Source organism: Acromyrmex echinatior, chromosome 7 (genome assembly GCF_024713525.1).
Source record: "Acromyrmex echinatior isolate Ae372 chromosome 7, ASM2471352v2, whole genome shotgun sequence".
In the NCBI taxonomy this organism is placed as follows: Eukaryota; Metazoa; Arthropoda; class Insecta; order Hymenoptera; family Formicidae; genus Acromyrmex; species Acromyrmex echinatior.
Window position 1 is genome coordinate 10,024,502 of NC_141858.1, and position 27,266 is coordinate 10,051,767.

Consider the following 27,266-nt stretch of genomic DNA (forward strand, 5'->3'; position numbering starts at 1 on the left):
TATATTCATGCCTATTTTGATAATTAAATTTATCAGAGAAATTGATACTTAAACAATTTTAATTTTATTATTCAAAATTTAATTATATATAACGCATGTATAATATAGAAACAAATGCAGTAAACTATTGTGAAAAATTTATCCTAAGTACATAGTAGAATCCAGCAGGATCATAGTTGACAAAGATAATATTTTTTTTAAAAGAAAATATATTTTATATACATTTTTTAATTCATACATGTTTTAAATAGTATTATATAAAAAAACATGTTTTATCACATGTAAAAATCATCAATTAAATATATTTTAAACAATTTAAAACATGTTTAAAACATGTTTAAAACATGATTTTTACTAATACTGAGCAGGATATCACTTATTTCCATTCTGCAATCGATATCGTTATACGGAATCCGCACGTGGATGGGCTTCGACTTCGCTTATCGAGTCGCCGGGTACGGTCCTGACGAGGTAGGTTGGTGGCGGAAGCCGCGACACAAAGAGGCACCTCTCGTCGTCATCCACGATGGGCTGAAGTCGCGGTTTTGCTGTTTCGCTTAGCTTATCGCGCGACGCAGCACTCGCGATTAAAGCGCGCTGCACGTCATCGTCATCGCCGCCGTCGCTGTCTATCGTCGTCACCGTCGACCGCATCGTGAACTCGTCTAGCGTCAGCGACACGACGGTTCACAGGGGATACCCGGGGTATCAGACCTTTTCTCGAGGGTGGGCGGTGTCAGGTTAGGTTCCCGTCCAAGGGTGAGTCTGACAATTTCAGAGCATTAATGCCGATTTCCATATATAATTAGTTTGCGTCTCTTTGTTTAATTGATTTGCCAATTCTCGCTGTATAATTTAGAAATTAGAGACATTATACAAACAATTATGGCTATCCAAGTCTGATCAACAATGAGTGACGCTAATAGAACGATTCTGCGTCTTTTCCGATAACAAGCATTGCTTTGTTTACGTTATGCTTTTCCCGGAGCAGTCTGCGCTTTGTCTTACTTTTTGCATCTTTATCTTTCTTTTTGTAAAAAATTTGAATTTTCTAGTTGTCAGAAAAAATCCTAAATTTTTTTATTAGTTGTTTTTAAGTTAATAAGATAAAATTAGATAATCGTATATAAGATTGAATTTATTTGCTTTTCACGTTATCTGATAATAAAGTGACATTTACTACTCGTTTATCGACATAGTTAATATTATAGTATATTTCTAAAAAAGATTACACTATACAGCTACAATTAATTAATATTTCACGTTTGCATTATATAATTTAAATAATGTCGAACAGATTAATACTAATCGTTTATTTTAATAAATAATTAGTGATTAATGTAAAGCAGATAAAATTATGTTAAATGTTAAATATTATCTTCGATCGTTGCGCAGGATTTTATGTCTAATAATAACTTTTATGCTTACTAATAATTCTATATATTACGTCTTTACTACTTTGCTACTTTTAAACCTTCTACTATTTCTATTAAAATAAGATGTTTTAATATTTTAGTAGTTTATTAAGTCCATTTTAAACAATCTATAATTTGCTTGGAATTCGAGATATAATAGAATTCTATTCATAGCTTTATATGTTATATCTTTCGTGATGTGTTTTATATCTCTGCGTGTCTGTACTCCTGATATTTTAATATTTTTTCCTTATATATTAAAAGGGCGCATAAAGTTATAAATAGAATTTACTCTTGAATTCTGAGATGAATATAAAATAGACTTAAGAACGAATATAATAATTATTTAAATTTTCAACAATTCCGTAATTCCATAAATTCAGTTTCAAAATTTTGATAAATCCACAGCAAATTAAATAATTAAAGTAAATGTTTTTTTTATAAAATACATTTTTTACTTAAATGCTTTCTGTTATATTGGAAACATGATGCGTTTAAAATATATAATTTTAAATAAATTAAAAGGAATTTTTTATTCTCTCGTTTCTAAGCCTCGCACGGTTTGGTTACGCACGATAGCAAGCGACACGCAATCTAATCCGCAATTTTGCTCGTTCTATTCTCGCATGCATCTGGACCGCTTTGTACCTGTGAAAAGGGCGAGGTTCGTGATACGTTTCAGAACCGTAGCTTGAAATTAATTCCAACGCATGAAAGTTTCACTTTGAGTTCACTTTAGATGATCTGCTTTTCATGTATTCAAAATTTACGATAGAATTTTATTTATAATTTTATGTACCAAAATTTAAAGAATTAGAAATATATTCATATAAAAATATTAAATTACACACATATATCGAAATACACAACATATGATATTATAATCGAAATCCTATTTTGAAATCTGATATGAATTATTTGAAGAATAATTTAATAAAATAATTGGAGCATTATTTTATAAAATAATAATAATAAGGACGATGTCTATAATAATCGTCCTTTTGAACAAATATTGTTCCATTTGAAAATAACAAATATACACCATTATAAATAAGTATTTATTAGGTATTTTTAAATTTAAAAATTTATATTATTCTTACGCTTTATATCAAGCACATTTAAAGCCATAGAATCGCAGAAATTAATCCTTTCAGTACCCACATATATCATATATTCATTTTCAATGGTTTCTGATCATATATTTCAAACTAGTAAGGCAGGGTTTTGCATTCAAATGCCATGAATGCAGCTAGATTTAAATATAACCGTCTAATTCTCCGTTTATGATTTAGATATATGACAATTATAAATATCAAATATTCACATAATAAGAAAAATTATTAAACTCATTCTGAATTAAGGGAAAAATAATTAATCGCTTTCTACATTCAATATTTATTTATATATAACTCAATATACAAATTAAAATTCAATTCAATTTATTAAAGCAGATCTTAAAATAAAAATACGTACAAGAATTATCTTATTATTATTTTTTTTATTACTAAATGTAGCGCTTTAAATCAAAACAAATGTTTTTTAGCTCGCATAATTTACATGACATAAATATGCAATTACAAACAGAAAATATAGAGATTATTAAAAATACGTAAAATTAACGAGATGGCTTTCAGTGTGTATGAAAGTACATTTTGATATTAAATTTAACTATATTGCTAATTCGTCATCTTGAAACGGAATGTACTAGAAGCCAAAGAATTCTTGTTTCGATAGAGTAACGAGAAAGCCGCCAAGCTGGCGAGTCTAACGAGCTGTGTGTCGACGATGATGGATGACGAGGAACAGGAAGAGCTTCGTTGCACTGGCAGCGACGTCGAGATCGAGGAATACACCGACACCGAGGAGTCGCCATATGTCCCTTATCAAGCGGGTGGCGATAAGCTGTTCGATACCGATCGCGAAAATTGGCAGAAGCTCCGTTTCCTAGCCACTCTCGTGTCGGTTGCAATATCAGTTACCGTTCTCGTTATCAGCTATCCGCTTTATCTCGAGAGCGTCGCCGCTGTCTCCAGCGCTTACACAGGTAGACAGAGACATACGTACACCTATTTATGCACACATACACACTCACACATCTTTACGGATTGCACCAATATACGGAGGTACACATGATGTCTAAATTAATGTGTAACGCCAAATTGAGTGGCCAAGCTCGACCGATGGATCTCGCAATTTCGGGATTTCGGAGTTAAATATCTCGGGGATCAATTTCTCGGGATTGCAATTACTGCAAACAATTTATTTATATCCGCGAACGTTCACCATGTGCTGCGAGATGTACGCGCATATCTCTCGGATTCTCGTCATTTCCAAAATTATAGCTCGCTCTGGCTGATATAATAACACAAGAAAAGCAACCGAATCACGTAAAATATGTTACTGATAGTATCTAATCTTTAAAAAATATTCACGATATATATATATTTGCTAAAAGTTACAAAAAAAAAACGAAATTTAAATTAGACTTCAATTAGACTTTTTCATTTTGGATAGTTCTCTACTTATGGTTTTATTAATCGTTTATTTTTTAACGTTACTGATTAAAAAACATTATTGATTAATACCGAGTAGAAATATTTATTCGATTAGAGCAGAGCTAAAATTGGATGCCACTTCAATTATACGGTAAATTCATTAATATTGACGCTTTAATTAATTTCATGCCGCTGTCATTTTGACTCTTTCGCTTTATTCGCGGCAATTTAATATGTTTCCAAATCGGTCTTTATGACTCTCTTGCAGGACTCCTTTTCACTGCCCTGTGCTCCGCCTTTATTTTGGGGGTGGTGTACTTCGCCGTGGACAGAGTGTCACCACCACCGCCGTTAATACCGAACAGCATGCGGATTAAGATCCCCCGCTGCGGCCTGATCAAAATAAGCACTCTGTACGCCCTCTCAGGAATCCTAATCACTCTGTCTCTCGATCGGAATAGGGTGTTGTGCCACTTACAAGATCCGATAAAGGGCATTACCCTCGTCTTCTCTCTCGTCTATTACTTCTTTTTTTGTCAAAAAAGTGAGTGCTTTAGAATTGCATGTCATGTTGGTATTGTTATTTTATCAACGTTTTATCATAATAAGCAAAATAATTTACCATTCATGTAATTGCGTTACACAAATGCCAAATTATTTTGTTTATTATGATAAGCTAAAATGTTTTTTCGGCGAAGCGTGTATTAAATGGATGTAAAATTTTAGACTTAGTATATTTATGGTACGTATTATTGTTTTATATTTAAATATTTAAAAAGTATTAATTCAAAAAAATGAAGAATTTATTGAGAATAATTCTCTGCAGTACAGCTTTAGAAATAATGAGAAACTATTTTTGAAATTAATTTTTTTAATCCTACAATGATAAATTTTACGTACAAATGAAACGAGGTTATTGAATACTAATGAATACAGCTATGCCTTCAATAATCATTAGGAAATCCCATTTGTCATATTAAGATAATTGGAAACAAACTTTTAAAAATTCTGTCCGTTATATATCAATTTAGACTCCTTGATGATTAGTAGAGAAGGATTATGACAGAGAGCGTGGTTTCAATATTTAAGCAATTTTGTGTTATTTTATTATTATATACTGTGTTATGAAAAAATATACGATTGAATTATATTCCATATCATTTCAAGATTTCTGACAGTGTTTGTTCTTTTTTTTCTTTTAAGTTAATGATGAAGTTATTTATGTTTATAAAACTCTACGTTTTATATTTTGTTATTAAAAGCATGAACTATATAAAAAACTTAAATTACATTAATTAAAGGTGATCTATTTTTTTGTACGTAACATTTATGTATCGATAACAATACTGTATTATTCAATAGTGATAGCATTCTAGAGTTAATTGTATCAAGCTCCGGAAGTTAATTAAAGTGACCTATTTTCTTGTATGTAAAATTATCTATACACGTATCAATAGCAATACTAAAACTCAATAGAATTAACATTTTAGAGTTAGTTGTATCAAACTTCGAAGATATTTTTTTGAAATAATAATTCTTGTTATTTCTCGAAATATAATTTTTTTCTAATTGGATGCAAATTTAAATTTCATCCCCCTCGAATGTTTTCAGTGATGAGTCTGCAGCGAATATTCTCGAGCACAACTATAATAGTGGGTTTGTTTATAAGCGTCGATTACGGTCTCTGCGACGAGTTTCGTTGTCGAGGAAGAGAAGTTTCTTCGCACACAGCCGCCATGAGAGGATCCTGGGGTGCCCGGGCGGTTTGGACGTTCGTTTACGTGGGCTCTCTCGCCGCCTTCGCCATGTTCTTCACTATGCTTGAACGCCATTACACTACCGGGGTAATTTATCATCGACATTTTTGCGCAAATCGTAGTTTATTCTCTCACAACACCCGTGGGATCTTCGATGATATATCGGCACGATTTTTATTAAACTCAGTTTCGAAAGAACTTCTAATTTTAACCCTTATCAGAAAAGATTGAAGAAATTGGATTTTTATTAAGTACCTAAGGAACACATCAAATCAGGAGAAAGTCTAAATGATATTATAATGTTATGAAAGTCAAAGTGATTTTTTTTATAGTACAAAATTATATATATTAATAATTATATATAGGTACAAAATTTAACTGTTTTTCGATATTAAGAACCAAAATAAAGTCATCTTTGATTTTTTGTGTGTCTTGGGTAAAAAGAATAAGAAAAATGTTTTGAGATTTTTCTTTTATTCGTTAATTATGTAATTTATTAAAAGGAGCGCCATATTTATCGCAGAACATTTTTATACGTACGTCTTTTTTTTTCTTGGATATTTGTGGATAAGCCGGTTTCTTATTTGACGGATTAGGTTTTTGGTCGTCGGATTTTCATTTACATCTTCCGAACAACTGATTTCAATGACGTGACATTCTTGATCTTACGTTTCTAGCAACAGAACGTGTGCCAGATGATGACAACGCAGCACAATTCTTTCCTATACACGGTATCCCGTCTAGTGTCTTCGCGCGATATTCGTCGTCGTGGCTCCGAGGAGGAGGGTGGTCGATTGTTGCACGTGACCGATCCGGATCCCACGATAAAGCCAAAAAGCTACCCCAAGCCACCGGTGATGCAAACCCTTTTTTACATACACGTCATTACTTTCTTCGCCATCCTGACGTTCTGCTGGCTCGATACTTTGCCCGGTGTTGGCAGGGTGAGTGGCATAAAAAGAAACGCATCATTTATCTATCATTATCAACAACGACAGTTTTCAGGAGATTTTTCTTAGGCCAAATCTTTAACAATAAAAATTTTCAATTTTTTACATCACAACTTATCTTAAATTTAATCAATAAAAACCTATATCAGGGGAGAAAGCTTTTAACCTTTGGAGGACCGAAGGCCCTTTAAAGAAAGAAGAACTTTAAACCATTTTAGTTAATTTTTTGGGATTTGTAGTGTTTGCAGCTCATAATTAGCTCGAAAAATGTTGTAATTGATGTCCGCATATATTTTGGAGAGTAGGACGCACACCATGAGTATTCTGGCGCACAGGTTTCAAAATTGATATAATGTGTTTTCGTTTTATTTTTAATTTGGATTTTTATGACATTTTTACACGACTGTGTAAAAATAACTAGAATAATTAACTTTATTTCATCAATCATGAAAATAAAAAATTACGATAACTTACGAAAGTTAAATACTTTAAAAACATATCATTTATTTGTGAAATATAAATTACATTTTCAAATATAAATTCTTCAAGATTTTTAGAAATGTATTTCAAATGAAACTATTACGCATAATGTTATGATTTTGATAATATACATAAAATGAGTTGGCGGCTTTATGAGAGAATATTAATTAAACATGCTTTATTTAAAAAATAATTTTTTAAATGGCGTTTCAGGGTCTATCGCCCGTTGAACTCTATCGTACTGTTGAACGTGGACTAATATGTCACTTTAAAGGCGACAATCTATGCGCGAACGTTTCCAGTCACGGGTGGACTTTCCTATTCGCGTATGTTATCTTCGCGATCTCGAGTCTCAACTTCCTGTCGTTATGCGAAAGCTCAGTGTTCAGCGTGGCCACCGCTACCGTTTCGCTTCCGCTATCTGGTATCTGGTGGAGCATTTACAGGATGGACGTTGGTTTACACGGGGGTAAATATCTAAATGCATGGTGCATGAAATGTTGTAGCTTTAGCTTGAATTTTGCAACGATTTGCCTTGTGTTAAATATTAAAACGGATAACAGATATTAAAGCAAAAGCTAATCCCGTAGAGAGATACGTGAATCAAGTATGGTTCGTAAAAATTTACTTCCTGGACTTACGAATATAATCTTCTAAAGCAGGATACTCTCTCTTAATTGAGTTGAGATAAATTTCTTTCACAATTTATTTTAACTTATTCCTTTTTATAAAAATACAAACAATTACATATTAGACGTTCTATTTATAGATTAGATATCCGGATTACGAATTCTCAATTTCAATTAAGAATTAACATATTCCCTCTTACAGTTACATTATCACGAATTCGTTTATGAATTCCTTATAATCACGTGTCATTTTCTCAGACCTGCTTTCCGTAAATTGCCTAAGTAGAACATAGAAATCATAATAATATCAAAAATTGAAGGTAAAGAATGGGCTAATGAGAGTAGAGTTCTCTCGCTAAAGATTCAACTCATTTTTATTGTGTGATTATTGCTAAAGGTGACTCGAACGTCAGTCGAAACGTCCAAATTAAATAAATTGAAGATTTACACATATAAATTTGTGCAATGTTTACATAGCTTCACTCTCATTAGCCCGCTTTACTTTCAATTTTTTGACAATTTCGTAAGTACGTACAATTTTAAATTACTATTTAAGGTTGTCTTACTTTTTTAATTGTATCTAATAATAATATCATAAGAACATCATCATTATTTATTTGTCACTTATAAGTTTATTTTTAAATATCAAATAGTGACGTCCTACATCATATCATTAACTTAATTAGGACTCTGTATTTTACCTAGGCATTTGATCACGTAATTGCACAAAAACCGAAGTACTGAGGCTTTAAAAGATTTATCTCCTGATAACTAAATGAACAAATTGAACAGGTTTCATCTCCTGGTCACCGGGAGTAACGGGCGAGCTGATCTGCGCCTTGCTCGGTCTTCCTGTCGTGCTGCTCGGTCTGGGCCTGCTGGTCAGATCGCACTTCAGAGATACACAGCTTCCTTACCAAACTATTCAGCCGCCTGACATCCAGCCGCACGAGGCCTGTCACAGATGAATTTCTCTGTAGCACCTAGCCTGGCCTCGCGACGAGGTCGACATCACGTGCGGTGATCCACGAAAATGAATTCTGATCGATTCGACGGGTACAATGATAAACCATTGCTCTCACGTCGAATTGATCGGAACAAACGATATTAACAAGACAAATTTCACCGAGCCGGAATAATGTTATTGTTGTACACTTGACAGATATATTTTGTCAACTGTTCCCAGATGCATTGATGCTCTCCCTTCGACCACGAGGTCATCAAGGTAAAATGAATCATAAAATGATCTGCGATTCGATTGTATATCATTATGTCGATTTACATGCAAAAATATATCGACAGACGGCTGATTCGGCGTCAGTTAATTCTGGCTATAATGTTTTCTCTTTAGAAATAAAGGATTAGAAAAGAATTAATTTAATTCTATTAAAGAGAATAAGGTAACCGGACTCTATAATATTCTGTATGTCCCTATTAGGCTTTACAATTTTTTTTCATTTATTGCTGACTCCAAAATTTAAAAATTAATGATCACGTTTAAAAGAGGAAACATTTCTGAATGTTAATAAAAATTATGAGACATTTTGAAACATTTATATACTTTGGTGCAGTAAAAAAGTATCATTCTGCGCATACTGAGTACACGTGACATCCAATATGACCTAAATATATTTCCCTCTTTTTCGTAAAAAAAAAAATAAGAAAAATGAAAAATAAAGTGATAAATGTTTTTTATAAGACTGTAAGTTATTATCGACATGTTTATTAATATATAAAAATACACAAAAAACGTTTCCAAATTGGACTTATCTACTTATTTATTTATTTCCACGATGTTTAATGAATAAATTAGAATTCATGATCTGAAATAATAAAAATATAAAAAAAAAGTTACACAATCGATATATGTACACTCAGTTGTCTATAATTGGTCATATTCTACCTTACAAAGAAGTTTTTCTCTTTGATTATAATGAAAGCTTGTGATAAAAATAATAAATTAATTATCTGATGTTGTAAAGTATGAATACAGAGTTACAACATGACCTACTGAAATGAATAATCATTTTTTTGTAATTATGGGAAGCAATTACTTTCTTGCGAAATATTACATCACGACTGATATTCTGGATTTTCTTTACTGATAATTAAATGAATAAATTGAACAATAAACTGATGTAATCAAGTCAGAGAGACAAACTACTACTGCTATCTGTTGAATTAATTGTATAATTGTATAATTGTATATTTATAGTGAATAGGGCGTTTTGAATACACGCCCCATATTGGATCCGGTTACCTTAATTTATTGTAAAACGATCTATTTACCGCTTTTTTATTTTATTAAATAATATTTTTATTTTATTAAATTATTTTATTTTATTAAATAATATTTATTGTAGATATAAATTTAATGTCAATATAATTTAGTTGAGACTAAAATTCTTATCGTGAAAATTAAACTAGTGCCAGAATTAGTTGACATTGTTAACAAAAAGTCAGCCGAAGATTTTCTGGACGGTATTTAGTGTTTTAAATATGCACTTTACGTGCGTGCTCTCGCAAAATTCATTTCTCCGAACGCGGAGGAATAGCGCGCGAGCATTTGTGATAAGAAAAAACTCTAATTATATTGGTAATTATCCCTATGCAAAAAAAAAAGAAGGATATGGTAGTTGCGCAGGGAAGAAAGGAGAAAGAAAGCGATCGTTTCCTACATATTTGCCAAACGCGAACGTTCGCGCTATCATGCGAGCGCGACAACGTTATAGCCAATTTATATTTTATTTTGATAACGAGATGTTTTATATATTTTGGAAGAAGTTAAAATTACACATGTTGAGAACATGAATTACCGGAGTAGTGAGTGGACGAGGCAAAAGGCCAAAGAAAGTATGTTTCTAACTACAAACTTGCATGCACAAGAGTTAAGAGTCTTCCAATCTTACTTGACTTCCGAACTTCAATGTCGTCACTCTCGAACTCGAGTGTTTTTGAAATCAGAAAATGAAATATACGACGACCAATTTCGAGATAATATTGATTAATTTTAATAATCACTCAATTCTTAAAATATTTGGGAGCATTCTTTCTTAGATGCCAAAATATACGTATATGTTTCTCTGGAAATGGACCATTTTCAAATAACAATCATTTTTCAATGATCTTGTTATAACAATGAATCTACATACCGTAAATATTTGTCTAATGCTTGTTTCTATCATGTAGATTAATTTTAGTCTGGGTTCAACTTACTCTTCATTTTTCTCTGATTCTTATAACTAAAAAAAGATGAGTTAGTTGAATCGAGATCAAAATTAAACTGCATTGATAGAAATGGGTCTAAATTAGAAACCTTAACTTAATTTCATTTAATTAATGACATTTGCCTAAATCAGACGTTAATTTAATTTCACTTAATTAATGATATTACTGCAGTCCAATTAGTGCCAATCAGATAGTTAAACTCTGTTAAATGTCCTATGGATATCGGCTAAATGATATTACGGAGATATCATCAAATAGGGAAATAGATACAGACATTCTCTCGACGAGTTGAATCTTGGGAAACCGAGTTATGTTGGAACCCAAATCTCCAAGAGACGTTTTAAAGATATCCAGAAGACATCTTATAAGGATGTCTCCTGGATATCTTTATTATATCTTATCTTTCGAATAAAGCGTGCTGTGCGAGAAGCTTAGCTTCAATTCACACATTAAGCAACATTTGTAACTCTGTATACGGATGTAGACGACACTGCATCTCGCCAAAGGTAGAAAAACTTGCGAAAGAACGGTTCACTTACGGCTAAAGTCGCAGTTTTCAACTTTTACATTGGGAATAAAATTATAAAATAAAGAAGCGAGCGACTGAAATACGTTCGCACGTGTGTGTATGAGTGTGTATTTTCTCTCTACTATGTTTCCACTAACATTAGACAGTTACTGTATCAATAACTTGAGCGCACAAACTGTTACGAACTAGTTGGGTCCTGATCGTGCACGTTTAACTTGCGTTTTCCCTGCTGTCAACTTGTAAAACTCGTCACGCATCCATGGAAGTTTCCAAATAACGTTAACTACCCGTTTATGCGCTGTTAGCAAAAATTTCTTCTATGTATCTTCCTCTTCACTGAAGAGAGTGCCAATTACACATAACTATCTCCTTAATATTTATAAATTTGTTACGTTCTTATTTCTCTATTAGATTGCAATAAATATCAATGTTGACTTTTGTTTTAAATTTCATTCTCTTTCAATATTTCAAGTTTTCTTTATGTATATTATCTTTTACAAAATTGTTTTTACAGCAACAAATAATATATTTTATATGACATTTTTCTTGAAATACATTCACGATATAAATATAAACGTTTTATATTTGTATCTTTTTGGCTATCAGATAATTTCCACTTTATTAATTAGTGTATTAAGTGTTTCTTTTTATTAAAAAATTATTCTAATAATTTTTAAAGTTTATAAAAAATTAAAATTAAATGAAAAATGAAAGTTATTAGATTTTGTAAAAAATTATTTTTATAATTTTTTACTTTACTTTTTCCCTCTTTTATTTATTTTTATTCCTTATAACCACGAAACATCTGTCGGTCATTCCAAACTTTTATGAAAAGTTCTCTCTACTCCCTGTCTTCGTAACTCCTTCTCCTCCGAGTGAAATTACTAAATAATCAAACTTCTCTGAAAGAACAAAAAGGAAAATCAAAAGTTCAAAAGCGGCTCAGAGCGATCTTACAGAATGAAAAGAAAAAGAATATTCGTGCCAAAAACTCATTCGAGTCTCGTGTGACTCGACTTAAGCTAATTGTAAGTATTATCGCGCGTTTGCATAGTGGTTGCATTATTACAATATTTCGATATAATAATAACGATAATGAGATAATAACAATAGTAATAATAATTTGTAAGTGTCGTTATTTATGTCAGGTGTCGGATCGCGACACGCGGCGTAGCTCGTTGACAGCGATTATTGAATTCAGGCTGTAAATTAAATAGTAAGATAGTAAGTCAGAGAGAGGAAGATATTAACTTTGTTGGAAGTGTGTCGAAGTATCGTATTCTATGGAAATGAAAGCAGCTATACGTCCACATTTTTTACAGTAGCAGTAATGGCGTTTTAAGGGAAAGTAAATAACTAACTAACGGCGCTGACTGAGTGCAACGATAATAAAGTTAGTACGCCACTCTCCTTGTTGCAATCAGTAGCTTCGTCGATAAATCGACTAAATGTCATAGTAGTAGCCTTCGTAATGAAGTTGAATATACTCTCTTGTGCTGTGTCTAACATAAATATAATTAATCAGAGGCTTTGGTGTAGGAAAAAAAGACCGATTTATGAACTTTTTCTTTAACAGAAAAAAAACTGTAGCATCTCTTTTTATTGTATATCAAAGGCCTGCTAGTTACATCATTTAATTTCCAACAAAGTTTTTGCTTCATTCCTAATTAATTTTCTATTCTCCCAGATTCAGTTATTTTTCACGAAATTTCAAACAATTCCTTACTGCGCCAAAGTCCTCAATTTTAAACATGTACAAGAACAATTTCTGTACTTTATACACACATATATACACATATATACACATATATTTGTTAATTCCTGAACGAATATGGCGTGTAGCATATAGAGATACAATTTATTTATAGATGCCAATATATATATAAATATATATATATATATATATACGTCGCACAATTACTCTGTATACGTACAAGAGTTCAGATGAAGGAATTGAAGTGCAATTTTAAAAATTGCTTGACTCAATATTTCCCCCGTTCGTCCCTATTCGATTCCGGTACGAGACTGAAACGAAGGTGCAAAATTTGCATTGCGCTATTTTAATTATATAATTAAACATAGAAATGCAATAATTAAGTCATATTAACTTCCTCTTGTCAAGACTCCGCGCACTTAGTCGGTTTTGCGATAAATATTACTTTCTATTTTGATGTATTCCATTGTGATGCAATATTTCGCGTCAGTTTCGCCTCCGTCTTTCGATGTATGTCGTGTTAAGTAAAATCGCCTAGATGTAAACAATTTTAAACAATTGTGAATTATTTCGCAAGTTGTTAATCTCTTTGATAACGCGTACTTGTTTATTTTGTACGTAAATCGTAACACTTTTGATTAATATTTCTTGCGAATTTCTATGTGCTACATAAATTCTTGTGTCTTATCTTCAATATCTTCAATTTTTTTATACGAGAAAGAAACTTTTTTCTTATAAAGGCAAAGAGTTCGAATATTTGTTATATGAAATAACCTTTGATGAAATGTTTATTAATTTTTATAACATTGATATATAATTATAATTTTTATAACATTTTTATAACAGTGATTATGTATTATTTTTATTATTATTATGACATTTTATTAAATTATAATTATTAGCGATACTTTTTATGACTTATAGATAATACAAAGATTTTCATGATCAATAATATAAAATGTTACACAAAGCGTTACTAAATAAAAAGTAAGAAATGGAATAGCAAGTTTTTCGACGATGTCAGAATAGTAGATAATAGACGACTGTGTCTTGTACTGCATTCTCTTCAGATCTCAACGCTTTAATGCGATTTTATTGATAATCTTACATACACTGTCGGTGTTTTCCTGATAACATCGCGTAAAGTTTTGATCATAAAGCCTTCAGGGAAAAGACACATGTGTCAGTTTTAGAAAAGAAAATGTGGCCATTAATATTAATTAAATTAATAATTTCTTAAACACGGAAACGAATATTGTAAGCAATAGATAATCATTTCTACACAATGATTCCGTCGTTAGCTATTGTGAACACTTTAATATCCGCGGAAAACACGGAAAGCTAACATTGCGTTATTCATATATGACTGTTATCGTCTTCTATGGCTTTGTCGAAGACGTAATCGTAATCCCCCTAGACGTAATCGTTGTAATTGCGATAATTCAATCGTGCCATTGTGAATTATGGATAATATCCTAGTCGTCCGATATTTTGCTTGGGATTTGTTAATGACTTGACGCATGAGGCGTCAAGTCGCATAATTTTGTGAAAGATATAATATATATAATATATATAATATAAATGAGAAGCTTCGCTCAAAATTGTGATGCTGTCTCCGCGGTATCGCCATTGTAAGCATTTCCGGCCGTGGATATGACATATTAAATGTGTGCTAATATACATATATATACTTATATAAAAAGTCATGTTATATCTTTCTCCTATCCGAAAAATACATTAGTTACGATTAATTTTGTCAACGTCAGCTAACAATAAATTTATTACCTTCAAATCTTTTCCTGTCGGCTTTATAATTAGCGCACTGTAAAATTTCTAAGTGTGAAAATTATATAGTAATTTACAATGAAATGTATACAATAATTGTTTTTGCACGTGCAATTTTACAAATTTTTCATCGTATAGATAAAATGAGCAAAGAGTTGTTCTTAAAAATATTGTTTGGAACTAGTAAAGATAATTTTTAACAGCTTTTAACAATTTACGAAGATATCTTGGGATGCGTTTCACTTAATGCCTTTATTGCTCATTTTCGCATGCATCATTTTATCTTTGTTTAACATTTGGTGACGACAAGGCTAGAAATGATATAAGCATTACGAACGCACCCCTTAGTAGTGAACATGTAACCCCAATTAGTTTTATTTTCACCGATTTCTTTGTGTATATACATGTTTTATAATCTACAATATTCATTTTCACCAGTTTCTTTGTATGTATAAATATTTTATAATCTACAATATTAATTTATTAACAACTACATCTTTTTAATTAATTTAATAACTACACAAACTTAACTTTCACAATAATAATTTGATTATCACATCTCGTGTAACTAACTTTACTATTTATATTATTTTACATAACATTAATATAATATATGAACGATATTAGAGCATGCTGCGAATTATTCTTCCGCAACATGTAATCTAATATTTAAAATACAATTTTTCTCGCTCTTTTGAATAAATTTTAGATTACTAATGCTTTTAATTTGATATAAAAATAAATGACTTTGCATAAAATATTTATGCAAATCCAGGATTAAAGCCGACGTCGTCAGAGCTTGCGGGCGGTTAATCTGGCTGTTTTGTGCACGTTGCCTATCCTATCGGACATCTTTTTGCCACCGCGTACGTAATCTTCGTATCGTACTTCGGCAAGTGTCTCAAAGTTCAACTTCTCCATGATTCGTTGACTGAACGTTGAGGCGGCGACGGCAAAAGCCACTTCCGGTCGTACGTGCTCGTTAACGATTTTGTCGGCTATACAGATCTGCTTCAGTTTTCTGGTGCGCAAACCCCGCGCGACCTCGAGACTTTTCTCTGTGATCTGCCAGCCGATACCGCGCTCTTGACATTTTGAATCCGTGCCTATGTAGAAGATTTCCATGACACCCCGCGCATTGTACTTCTCGAAAACGTCTACTTGCGATTCTATCTATAATCGATAACGTAAATAACGTAAATAACTGATTCAGCACTCTTAGTAGAGAGATAAGCTTAATGGAATCTGCTGCATGTGTGTTTCTTAAATTAGGTGATTACATATAGAAAATATATACATATACTGTGTTCAATTATTAATTACTTTTGTTCCTAAGTATTTCGAAAGTTCATATATCCGCAAATCCAGGGAATGGAAGTAACTCGTTACCTGTAACGAAGTTACAGTTACAAGTTACTGTTTTGATAACTGTAATAGCAACGTAGTTACATTTTTTTGGTAACGAATTTTACAGTTATCTTTATTTACTTTTAGTTACTTTTATCGTTGCTTTGCATACGATTGAACATAAGCCACTCATAGGGCTTGAGACTAGAAAGTCAACCCCTATAGATACTCGTTCTGTGATTAGTGGTCGTCTATTTAAAAAATGTAATAGAAAAGTAATGAAAAGTAACGGCAACTGTAACTTTTTTTCAAATAACGGTAACTGTAACGAGTTACTTTTAAAAATTGATATTTAGTATAATGATAACTTGTTACTTTTTCTATACTTGATTACGAGCAACTGTAACTTATTATTTTTGAAAAGTAATTTTCCATTCCCTGCGCAAATCTATTATAATATAAATTCATTACATCAAAAATTTATTTAAAATATATTCTAAATCCTAATGTGTTCAATATTTCGAGAATATTAAATCAAGATTACTAAATTAAAACAAATTCAATTTGCTTATTATATTAAGTTGCTTTTTTGATTTGATTTGAAAATTTTATAATATTCTCCAAAAAAAAAAGTTATTGTTTCAAGTACGTGATAATGAATTTTCTCTAAAATTTATAACAATTACATTTTAAAACTATATCAAGAAAATATTCTTTGTTAAAGATAACGTTACTTAAACGAAAAAGTAAACCAAGTAATCACGTTCCTTAACAATACAATAATGATATTTTTCTGTGTGAAAATTTGAGTTTAAAAAAAGGTCAATTCAATCTCTTTTAACATGCTTTATATATTATGTAATTTTTCGCGAAAGGAAGATGTTAAAAAGAGCAGATTTTTGCCCAAAAAAGTATTATATAAATAAAAGAAATAGATTTATTTTTTACATTTTGACTTCTTGGATATGATAAAATTATTAAAAGGTTCGTAGCATTTGAAAAACACATCGAAATTGAGCACAAACATGATTATTTATTCAAATTTCAATATTCTTGTTTAATATTCAAGGTATTCTTCGAATATCTCACACTTTTTTAATAACTTTATCGAATTCAGAAAGTTAAAATTTACAAAAAAACTTTTTTTTTGTTTCTCTTTTTTTTTATAAAAATTGCCCTTTTTAACAGAAATTGGCTCCTTTTTCAATATCTTTTGGACGAAATCGTCTTCATTATTTTTTTTATAATATAAAATTGTAAGGATATATTTTGATTAGAAAACTATTTTGACTAGAAATAGATCTTGCTGATAATGCTAAATTTAATTGATGAAGATAAGAAATTAACTAAACATTGGAAATTATATGCGCAAATAACATTTTTTAAAGCTAGACAGTATATTATGTATATATATATATAGATAGGCTTCTGAAGATTAATTAATAATATGCACAGATATGATCTACGAAGCTTATCATTATTTATCAAAAAATTACAAGAGGTAACTGGAACACTTGTATTGACATTGTTGATTGCAGCGTGTGTAAAATATGATATAAATCATAGACTTACGCCGTCGATGAACTCAATCAAATCCCGACACGAGCGATGCTTGATGTTATTTTCTACAAAAAATGCAAAGGAATCCTCTTCTTGCTGGAGAGACATCTGAAAAAATTGGCGAAATAAAAATTAACATAAATAACTACAAAAAATAACAAAATTAATTTTTCTTCATTTTGTCAAATTATCTTTATTTCAATACGCGTCGTACACAAACATGATGGAAAAATATCTTCTTTATCTATAAATTATTTTTAAAATCGCTTTTCTCTGCCAATATTGCGATCGTGATACTGAAAAAAGTGTCAATTTATTGTCAAATCAATCCAGCGCAGATGGCTAAATCGCTAAAGTCGTACGAGTCGCGACGAATTAACTGTTTATCAGACAGCGGTCGACGATAAAATCTACAATGTGCCAGAAATAAAATCATATTTATCGAGTCAATTATATATGCCAATATTTAAAACCGCGCATTTTATACTTGCATGTAACTTGTTGAATGCCACGGCGACAACGCGATCCGATTGGTCGACAGCAATCACCGTGCATCCGTCTTTAATGACCTCCCTGAAGACCAACTGCATCTCTTCGGCAGCTCCGGGATCCTCGTACATACCCGTGCCGATCGCGATGCACTCCTGTCGCATGGAATGCTGCTGTACGATCAGAGCATCCTCGATTCTGTCCTTACTGAGCATCCTGAATTCGATAGCGCCTGAGCGATCAGTACCGAGGCAGACCGGCATGATACGTTACACGTTGCAGAGATTCGCCTAGAAGAAACACTACGGCTTCACTATAACTAATCGATACACGCGCAAGTTTATCACACTTGTCTTGCGCATCCCGTTCTATTTTTTTTAATTAAGCGCCGTATCCAATTCAAGAAAGCAAGAGAGGGAGATCCTTATTGTTTCCTGGTGTTTTTTATCCTGATTCTGATTGAATCGGAACGAAAGTTCGTAGTCCTATTCGTGTTTATTTGTGTCATATCTACATGTTTTTAAAAATATTGATAAATATATTATTTGATAGAGCAAAGTTTTAGCTTTAAGAATGTATTTTTTAAATTGCGATACGATAATTTTTAACAAAGTTATAAGCAATCAAAATCAAAATGCTCCTTTTATTTAATCCGCGATATAATATAGTAACAAAAAATCTTAAAAGGAATATACATATTTTTAACAAACGATTTTATAGGGAAAACTTTCGGTTTAAGTTTTACGTTAAAAAATTGAAAATTTGTGCAAGTTTAAAAGTAAATGTTTAAAAATATCAGGCAAATGAGAGTAACTCCGTATTAATCCAATATTTTTAAACATTTACACTTTTAAATCTTGAGAGTCTAAATATATTCTTTTTTTTTTTTGAGTTTTTTTGGGCACGAGACAGGTCCATAAAGTGAGATGAAAATTTCTCGTTTTTCAGTTCATTTTTTTCTTTGTGTAAAAATGATCAAACTCACATTATCAAAAACTCAAATGGCCTAGTAACCTTTCGAAAGTAGATTTTAAGCTTTAAAACCGTTTTTTTAAATTTTAATTTTGTTCAATTTTAATGAAGTTATCGCTGCTTAAATTTTGAAATTTGTAGCTTTGAACTTTTGTTCCAATTCATACGTTAGTAATGTAAAGTATAAATTTTAAAATTAATGCTTTATATTAGCTGTCGCAACAAACTTGCGATCGACTTGTGGCTACTGTAATCATGATTAAGAAAGAGGCGAATTCTTAAATCTTAAATATTTTATCAAGCGAGACTCGAAGTATAAATTATTGCAAAAACTTGAATAGAACGAAGTCTTATATCCAAAATATTTTAAATACTAATTACAAGCAACCCAAATTAGAAGTTACAAGAATAATATTCGAAAAAATTATAGAAAAATATCTGCGAATTCAGTATTTCACTGTTCTATTCACATTTTCGATTTCAACTATTTCACGATAGATGATACAAACACTCGCGTTCTTTGTATCTGATACAAATTTTTTTATATTAATTCTGGAGCTACGGAGAAAAATGTCATCGAAGGCTGAAACAAGAAGAAACGGCAAATAGGAAAAAACTTCACTTTGAAGCACAACGAAAGCGATCTTACCGAGTCGAAATTCACGAACGGTGTCTGCTGTTGACGGGACGCTGAGATATCACCAGGAGATAAAAATTATATCGCGAATAGCCTAATTGTATACATCCCGTTTAATTACAGACACTATACTCGTACCCACGCAACACGATTAATAATCAACAATCTCACGTAAGCCGGACTATCTATCTAAGCCGCTGGAAAGCGCTTCCTTATTATCATTATCTTACTTATTATCATTTTATTACAGTGGATACATAGGAAAATTTCGCGTCTTGTCGATAGGTCTCTTTCTGCGAAGGTGAGATATGAGGTTCTGATTATACGAGATTTAATTTATTAAACTTCTGTGAAATAGATTTGATTTTTAGTCTCTTAATAACTGCTTACAATATACTATCTAGCTGTGATGTCTAATTGTGTGTGTCTAGCTGTGCATAAATGGCTGTGACAATTTTGCAATATTTGCGCAATTTATTTTCGTGAGTGCTTGAAGCTTGCTTTAGATCTATAATATAAATATCGGGATAAAATTTTATCTGTAATTTTATCTATAATTTTATATGCTATGCATTTTTATCTACATACGATTTTAACAAGAAAGTAAAAGTACCGAGCATTTATTATTGATCGTATCTACTTTTTTAGATTAATATTACATATATTTTTTTACATAAAGGATAAAAATCTAAAATTTGTTGACTTATTAATGATTATGTCATTTATATTGATAAAATATTTAATTTTTTATCTCTTTTATTTTTATATTATAGTAATTTATTTGCATGATTCTTTTAGTGAGTAACATCAATTCTTAGTATTAATATACATCTTATATAGTTACATTCTGACTCTTCTAATTTTTTTTCTATCACATAAAATAGGATACAGATTTCTGTCTTGAAGTAACATAAATTATCTAAGTGGAACTTTAAATGGAAGTTTCGATGATACAATTATGACACAATTATGTGATAATTTATAAATATATCATAACATTAATTTATTAAATACAATTAACTGGTTAGTTTAATAACTTTAATTGTTTACGAAATAAATATAAAGAAATACAATAGCAAACATTTCGATGCCAATTGGGTTATTCTCAATGTTAAGACGCATTCAAAAAATTATAATATTACATAAGAGTTATTGGATTCTCAGATCAAAATTACAATTTTACATGAATTATCTAATAAAATTATAATAACTTGTTATCGTTATTCGTTATTGATTTACAAAAGTAACTTGTTACTGTTACCGTCACTTAAAATGTAACGAGTACTTTTTTCTTGACATTAATAGGATATTTTATGCATATAATAGCATTTTTCATTGGCAAAACTTTTTTTATTGTTAATACATATTAAAGCCGTTGTACCCTATTCTAATCTAAATGTAAAAATAAGATATCTGAGATAATATAATGTCTAAAATACATTTTATTAAATAGCATAATAAAATGTATTGAGAATCTCGCGGTTTAATTTTCGTTTCTATATTTTTTATTAACCATACATCTTTATGTCGATTGTACAGCAGCTTTAAAGTGCGAATAAAAAACGCTATTATATACAGATTCTTGTAGTAACTACAAAAAAGATGTTAAAATTTTGTTTTTTAGTAGAGAAATAAAACTCAAAAACTAATAAATATGTATATACATATATATGTATACATATATGTATTATATATACGCTCTAATTACAATTAAAACTTTTACCTAAAAAGACATACATAAAATTACATAAAATAACGATAATAAAATCGTTACCATTATCCCAAAAATGGTATTGCATTACTATGAACGTTATTCAGAAGAAAATGTAACATCGTTATTCAAGCGTTACCAGAAAGTAACTCATAACAGTATAAATAACGCGTTATTTGCCAATCCTGGTTTAATTGCTATTTGATTAGAGAAAGGGAGAAAACAGAAGTACTACTATAGAATTATTGGGAAAATTATTTTAACATTTATATGCAAATTCGAAGTATTAATTTATTTATATTTATATTCAAATATTTGAGTCAGATCTTTGATTACATAAATAAAAATGAAATTTTACATATATATATATATATATATATATATATATACAGGGTGTTCAAAAAGTCCCGGATCGGGTGAATAACTTGAAAAAAAAATGTTTTTTGAAAAAACGCCGAAACACGTGAAACGATTTTTCAAAAAACTTATCTTTTGAGAGGGGTTACGACCCCCCGCCCCCAATGGGGCATGTGGGGTACGAGGGGGGTCGAAAATCTTAAATAGCAACATAGGTCAAGTGGGGGCTCATTTTAACCGTCTTTTCGAGACGAATCCAAAACTGCGCATAGAGCGCTGCGATCATTTTCGGCGGAATTATTTGATTTTTAAGATGTGCGTGTTCTCTGAGGAGCCATGTTATCTTAAATGTAGGAAAAATCCACGACGTTGAAGGAAAAAGAAAATAACCACAAAAACAGCGATAAAGACGCTTGATTTCAAAATTACAGAGATGAACTATGACAAAACAGCTTTATCAGGGAAGAAAGTTACATAAAGTGTAAAATAATAATGACTCTATGATTTGAACTTTTGACTTCAAGTGTCTTTATCGGCATTCAAAAACACGACCATTGATGTACATGTGTAACAACAAATACGGTGTGTTTCATGTGCAAAAAGTCCTGCGTAGTGTTTTGGATTCGTCTCGAAAAAACCTTTAAAATGAGCCCCTACTTGACCTATGTTGCTATTTAAGATTTTCGACTCCCCTCGTACCCCACGTGCCCCATTGGGGGCGGGGGGTCGCAACCCATCTCAAAAGATAAGTTTTTTGAAAAATCGTTTCACGTGTTTCGGCATTTTTTCAAAAAATTTTTTTTTTTCAAGTTATTCACCCGGTCCGGGACTTTTTGAACACCCTGTATATATATATATATATTAGGTGTTGGAATTAATTCGTAGCGTTTTTAATGAAAGAATGTTATTTATTTCACATGAGCATTAAAAAATACATTAATGAAAGTACTTCCCATCACTTGTAAAACGCTACGAATTAATTCCAACACCTAATATATATATATATATATATATATATATATGTGTGTGTGTAAAATTTCATTTTTTGTAACTTCTCTTTTTAGAACATAATATAATATTATTAAATCAATTATCAGACAAAATTACTTTTCTCTTGAAAACTTCCTATAAAAACCTTCAAATCTTTCGTTCACTTCAATTCACATAGTACTCATATTTTTTTATCTTAAAATTTTTACTTTAAAAAGATATTATCGTGAAAATAAGAAAAAAAATTAAAAATACGTTCAGAAATAAAATTCAGATCTTACAAACTTTGAATAATTCTGTCGTAATTATATTGAAAAATAAAGCGAAGCTCAAAACAGAATTTTTTAAGATTATTATACAAACCATCAAATAAATTAATCTCGCGAATTGATAAGCAATTTCGTACAACTACGATTGATATCTTTAACTCCAACTATATATCATCTATTTTTCTTCTTCAGTAAGTTCTTATCTGTAATTCGTTTCAAAAGAAAAATACTTTTAGAAAACTTTTGTAATATCTTTTCCTATTAAAACTTGTCGGACTATTTCTTTAAAAATTGCGATTATTAATCACTTTTCTTGAAAAATTAAATTTCTTAGTTATAAAATGCCGTTCGATCAGCAGGCTGTTTCTCGCACGTTATAGTAATGCTATCGAGTAAAATTGAATTGCTATTCATATAAATTTGTCTATTACATTATAATATTTATTATTATTTCTAATTTGGATGAATCAATAAATAATCTTAATATGCATCTTGATATGCTTATCTTGATTTTTGGGACAAAATTTAATTTATTTATTGAGAGTCATTTATTGTTTATACATTACTTCTAAATCTAATTAAACTTTGTAATGTGAGTGGATTTCCTAAACTACTTTCGCGATTATTGTCTACATCGGGCCTCTCTCAGAGCCTCTTAGCTACCAAGACACACTGTCGATGTTCCTGGCTATTTATTCTTTCGCTATATTTCTTTCCGTTGTACTCATACTCATCATACGAAACTTTCAAAAGCTGATCAAAGTGCAATTTCATTGCAATTAGATAGGAATAATTGGACGTCATGATAGCAGAGACCAAGGTCGGCACTGCGTTGGCATTCGTTACTTTGTTGCTGCCATGTATCGTGATAGGTATCCTCACGTTTTTGCTACTTCTCAGTTCTTTACCGAGTTCCAACGAAGAAGCGACCAGCATTTCACCTATTCGTCGTTTCCCGTAATTGGGCAGAGTTGCCAGAAACATGATCTCGAGAATACAATTGACATAATAGTGCTTGAAAAGATTTGTTCGCGAATCCACGTCTATCATGAAGTCCACTAAAGCCTTTGATGATTTGTATCGGCAATTTTCACTGAAGCATTCGAAGAAACTTTTCTCTGAACTATTGGAGGGCATCTGATAAATTGAAAGTAATCCGTGAAAAAATTTAAAATTTGACAACTTATTAGAGATCAATACAAGGTGTTGTACTGGAAAATTGTTCACTCACTTGGATTTTATTGAACGCGACTCCAACAACTTCGCTAGTGGTGACGTCGACAGCCACCACACTCACGCCGTCCTTAGCCGCGTACAAACAGAGCTCCTCGAGTTCCTTGGATGCTCCCGGTTCGGAATTCAGTTCCACAGCTATGCATATTTTCTCGTAGAGGAAGAAGCTCTTTCTTATCACATTGAGAGCACCCTCCAAGGTATCGTCCGACAAGGACTCGAATTCTATCTGACCGTTCTCCATCGAACCCCAAGGTCGATAATAGGATATATTTTTGCACGTGTTGCTGGAAAACGAGCATGATTTTGTTACGATTATTTCGAAGAACTAAGTCCAAAATGAAATAATACGAACAAGAAGAACTTCAATTACTTTAAACAAGGAGAGCTATGGAAGTTGGCGCAGTATAAAAAGTGTGCATCAGATTATAAAGTTTTAATAAGTCACATTTATTCATAATCATTAAATCAATTATTTAAAATTTTACAACCTCTCTTTGTTTTAATCTGTTTTAAACGAAAAAAAATTTAAAACTTATAAACTATCAAGTACATTTATGATCTCGCGAAGTAATGTACAATCACGCTATCATAACTTAACTTATACTTCGAATTAGACATTAAAAAAGGTAAAAGACATCTAAAAGATAAAAAAAGATCAAAATATATATTCTATTATAAAGATTGCACTTAATATTCTAATAAATTAATGCAACGGAACAAAAGTGTAATAAAAGACTATGTCATGCTAATTATAAAAATATAAATAAGTTAAATAATAGTACGTCAATAGTTAAAACGAAGCTAACAAATTCATCGGTGAGAATCGAGAATTTTCGAGGCGAGAATCCTGTTAAATCCAAAGGAAATAATATACTTGTACAACTCGTGTAATAAGATATTGTAAAAAAAGCTAGTCAATCTATTAAAAAACAATCAGAAGAAATATTTTAATAAAGCCAAATAAAATAGAAAAGTAAGAAAATTTCTTATTTCTTAATACGGAGGAACGAGTATGGATATTTAATAAGTACATGAAGAGATATTTATTAAAGATATTTATAATAACAGACATAATAATAGGTAGAAATATAATAGTAGAACAATTACTTTCTCCGAGCCATAAAAGTTGAATTGTATCTTACTTTTTAATTTATTTATCAATTATTGATCAGAATTTACAGTCAAAAAATTGATTGTGCCTTTGAACCCCAACATTACAAACGGAGAGTTAATCACACTTTTTTGGAAAAATTAAGTTTTTCTATTATGAAATGCCACCATTCATTCAACAAACTGTTTATTTCACGCATCATTTATTGTTGAGTAAAAAAAATCTCGATAACGTGTATATACATAAAATAAAGTAAAATAAAATTATTTGTTTTTATTTGAAACAATAGTTTTCGAGATATAAGAGTTCAAACGTGGTCAATTACAGATTATATTTAGACACACATTTATCCGCTGAAGTGTGCACTAAACTACGCATTACATATGACTGTCTAAATATAATCTGTAATTGGCTATATTTAAACTCTTATATCTCTTATGTTAATAACTCTTATATCTCTTATATCAAAAACTATTGTTTGAAGTAAAAATATATATATAACTTCTTTACTTAATTTTTCAAAAACTTTCTTGCTATGATATTTGGATTTCGGGATATATATTCTAAACTGTTTATATAAATAAATATATATTTTATATTATATTTATTATTATATTTTGAAAACAGTATATATAATGAAAAGTATCGTAACTTCTCTCAGGAGTACTATCTTTATTCTCGAAAAATACGATTCTATTATGACGTGAGCAATATCGTATATTTATCAGAAAAAGTTAAATAGTTCCTGAATAGATACAATGATAATTTATCTTATACTCAGGGAATGGAAAGTTTTTAAAAATAACAAACTACAATTATTTGTTATCAAGTAAAAAAAGTAACAAATTACCATTGCTAGTTACCGATTTTTAAAAGTAACTCGTTACAGTTACTTTTACTTGAGAAAGTAACTTTTCGTTACTTTCCGTTATTTTTTTAAAATCGACGACCAACAATCATAGCGGACTTAATATGTATTGCACGTAACATTGTTTAATATAAAATTATAACATTGATGTTATGTTACTGTTAGTTCGTATTTACTGCACGACGATTGTAATTGGAAAATTATAAGTATATATTCTTATCGGTGCTCTTAAACTAATTATTAAATTTATTTAAATTGAAGTAAATTTTGATTTTTTAGCACACTAATCGTCAACGTGACTAAATCGTAAAGAAACGTTACCTCATTTTGACAAGGAGATCTTAACACAATGCCTTCTTCTCTGTTTGTGATGAACTGAAGTATTACGTACAAACGTTCTCGCACGCATGAAGCATACTTAATGATAGATAATGACAAATGACTCGGCTTCAGAGCTGCACTTAGTTTCAAGTGTGACACTTGGAGTGTAAATATGATACGAAACAAATTGGAATATTTAACAAATGCATAAGAAAATATTTATTGGAGATATTTATCCTTGGATAACAACAAACATTATAATAAACAGCAAGAAATGTAATGCACTGCAGAATAACTAATTTATTTCTTCGATTATTAGTGTCTGGCACATGCACTGAAAAAAAATTCCTAAATTTAAATAATATTTTCATAAATGATACCAAATATAAACGTTTTTTTTTTTATTGTAAATAAAT

At 30.7% G+C, this 27,266-nt stretch overlaps 3 protein-coding genes across 8 annotated transcripts in view; 1 reads left to right on the top strand and 2 right to left on the bottom strand.

Moving 5' to 3' along the window:
* LOC105154478 (hypothetical protein) overlaps positions 1–14,899 on the top strand; it is a 211,892-nt gene extending 196,993 nt beyond the window's left edge. For 3 of the 4 annotated variants that reach the window (XM_087407713.1, XM_087407711.1, XM_087407712.1), the window contains exons 6-11: positions 3,150–3,459; positions 4,179–4,454; positions 5,522–5,754; positions 6,345–6,611; positions 7,311–7,566; positions 8,519–14,899. In XM_087407713.1, the coding sequence (XP_087263839.1) occupies positions 3,201–3,459; positions 4,179–4,454; positions 5,522–5,754; positions 6,345–6,611; positions 7,311–7,566; positions 8,519–8,694 (1,467 nt within the window). In that variant the 5' untranslated portion in view covers positions 3,150–3,200 and the 3' untranslated portion in view covers positions 8,695–14,899. Of the gene's footprint in view, positions 1–615; positions 760–3,149; positions 3,460–4,178; positions 4,455–5,521; positions 5,755–6,344; positions 6,612–7,310; positions 7,567–8,518 lie in introns of those variants that run through there. The other variant, XM_011070036.2, reaches the window with a different exon arrangement.
* A 427-nt stretch (positions 14,900–15,326) lies between these two features.
* On the bottom strand, positions 15,327–24,677 carry LOC105154480 (arylalkylamine N-acetyltransferase 1). 3 transcript variants are annotated; one of them, XM_087407717.1, is made up of 4 exons: positions 24,546–24,677; positions 18,381–18,668; positions 17,902–17,997; positions 15,327–16,155 (listed from the first exon to the last, which is right to left on the bottom strand). In XM_087407717.1, exons 2-4 carry the CDS (start codon positions 18,639–18,641, stop codon positions 15,775–15,777), a joined length of 738 nt encoding a protein of 245 aa, XP_087263843.1. In that variant the 5' UTR covers positions 18,642–18,668; positions 24,546–24,677; the 3' UTR covers positions 15,327–15,774. The 3 variants fall into 3 exon arrangements, with proteins under 3 accessions (XP_087263843.1, XP_011068340.1, XP_087263842.1); XM_011070038.2 differs by lacking the exon at positions 24,546–24,677 and adding an exon at positions 20,000–22,052; XM_087407716.1 differs by lacking the exon at positions 24,546–24,677 and adding an exon at positions 19,364–19,848 and having other exon boundaries at positions 18,381–18,888.
* On the bottom strand, positions 23,816–27,213 carry LOC105154479 (uncharacterized). Its single transcript, XM_011070037.2, has 3 exons — positions 26,851–27,213; positions 24,546–24,834; positions 23,816–24,451 (listed from the first exon to the last, which is right to left on the bottom strand). The coding sequence occupies exons 1-3, from the start codon at positions 26,853–26,855 to the stop codon at positions 23,960–23,962; spliced, it is 786 nt and encodes a 261-aa protein (XP_011068339.1). The 5' UTR covers positions 26,856–27,213; the 3' UTR covers positions 23,816–23,959.
* Between the last annotated feature and the right edge of the window lie 53 nt (positions 27,214–27,266).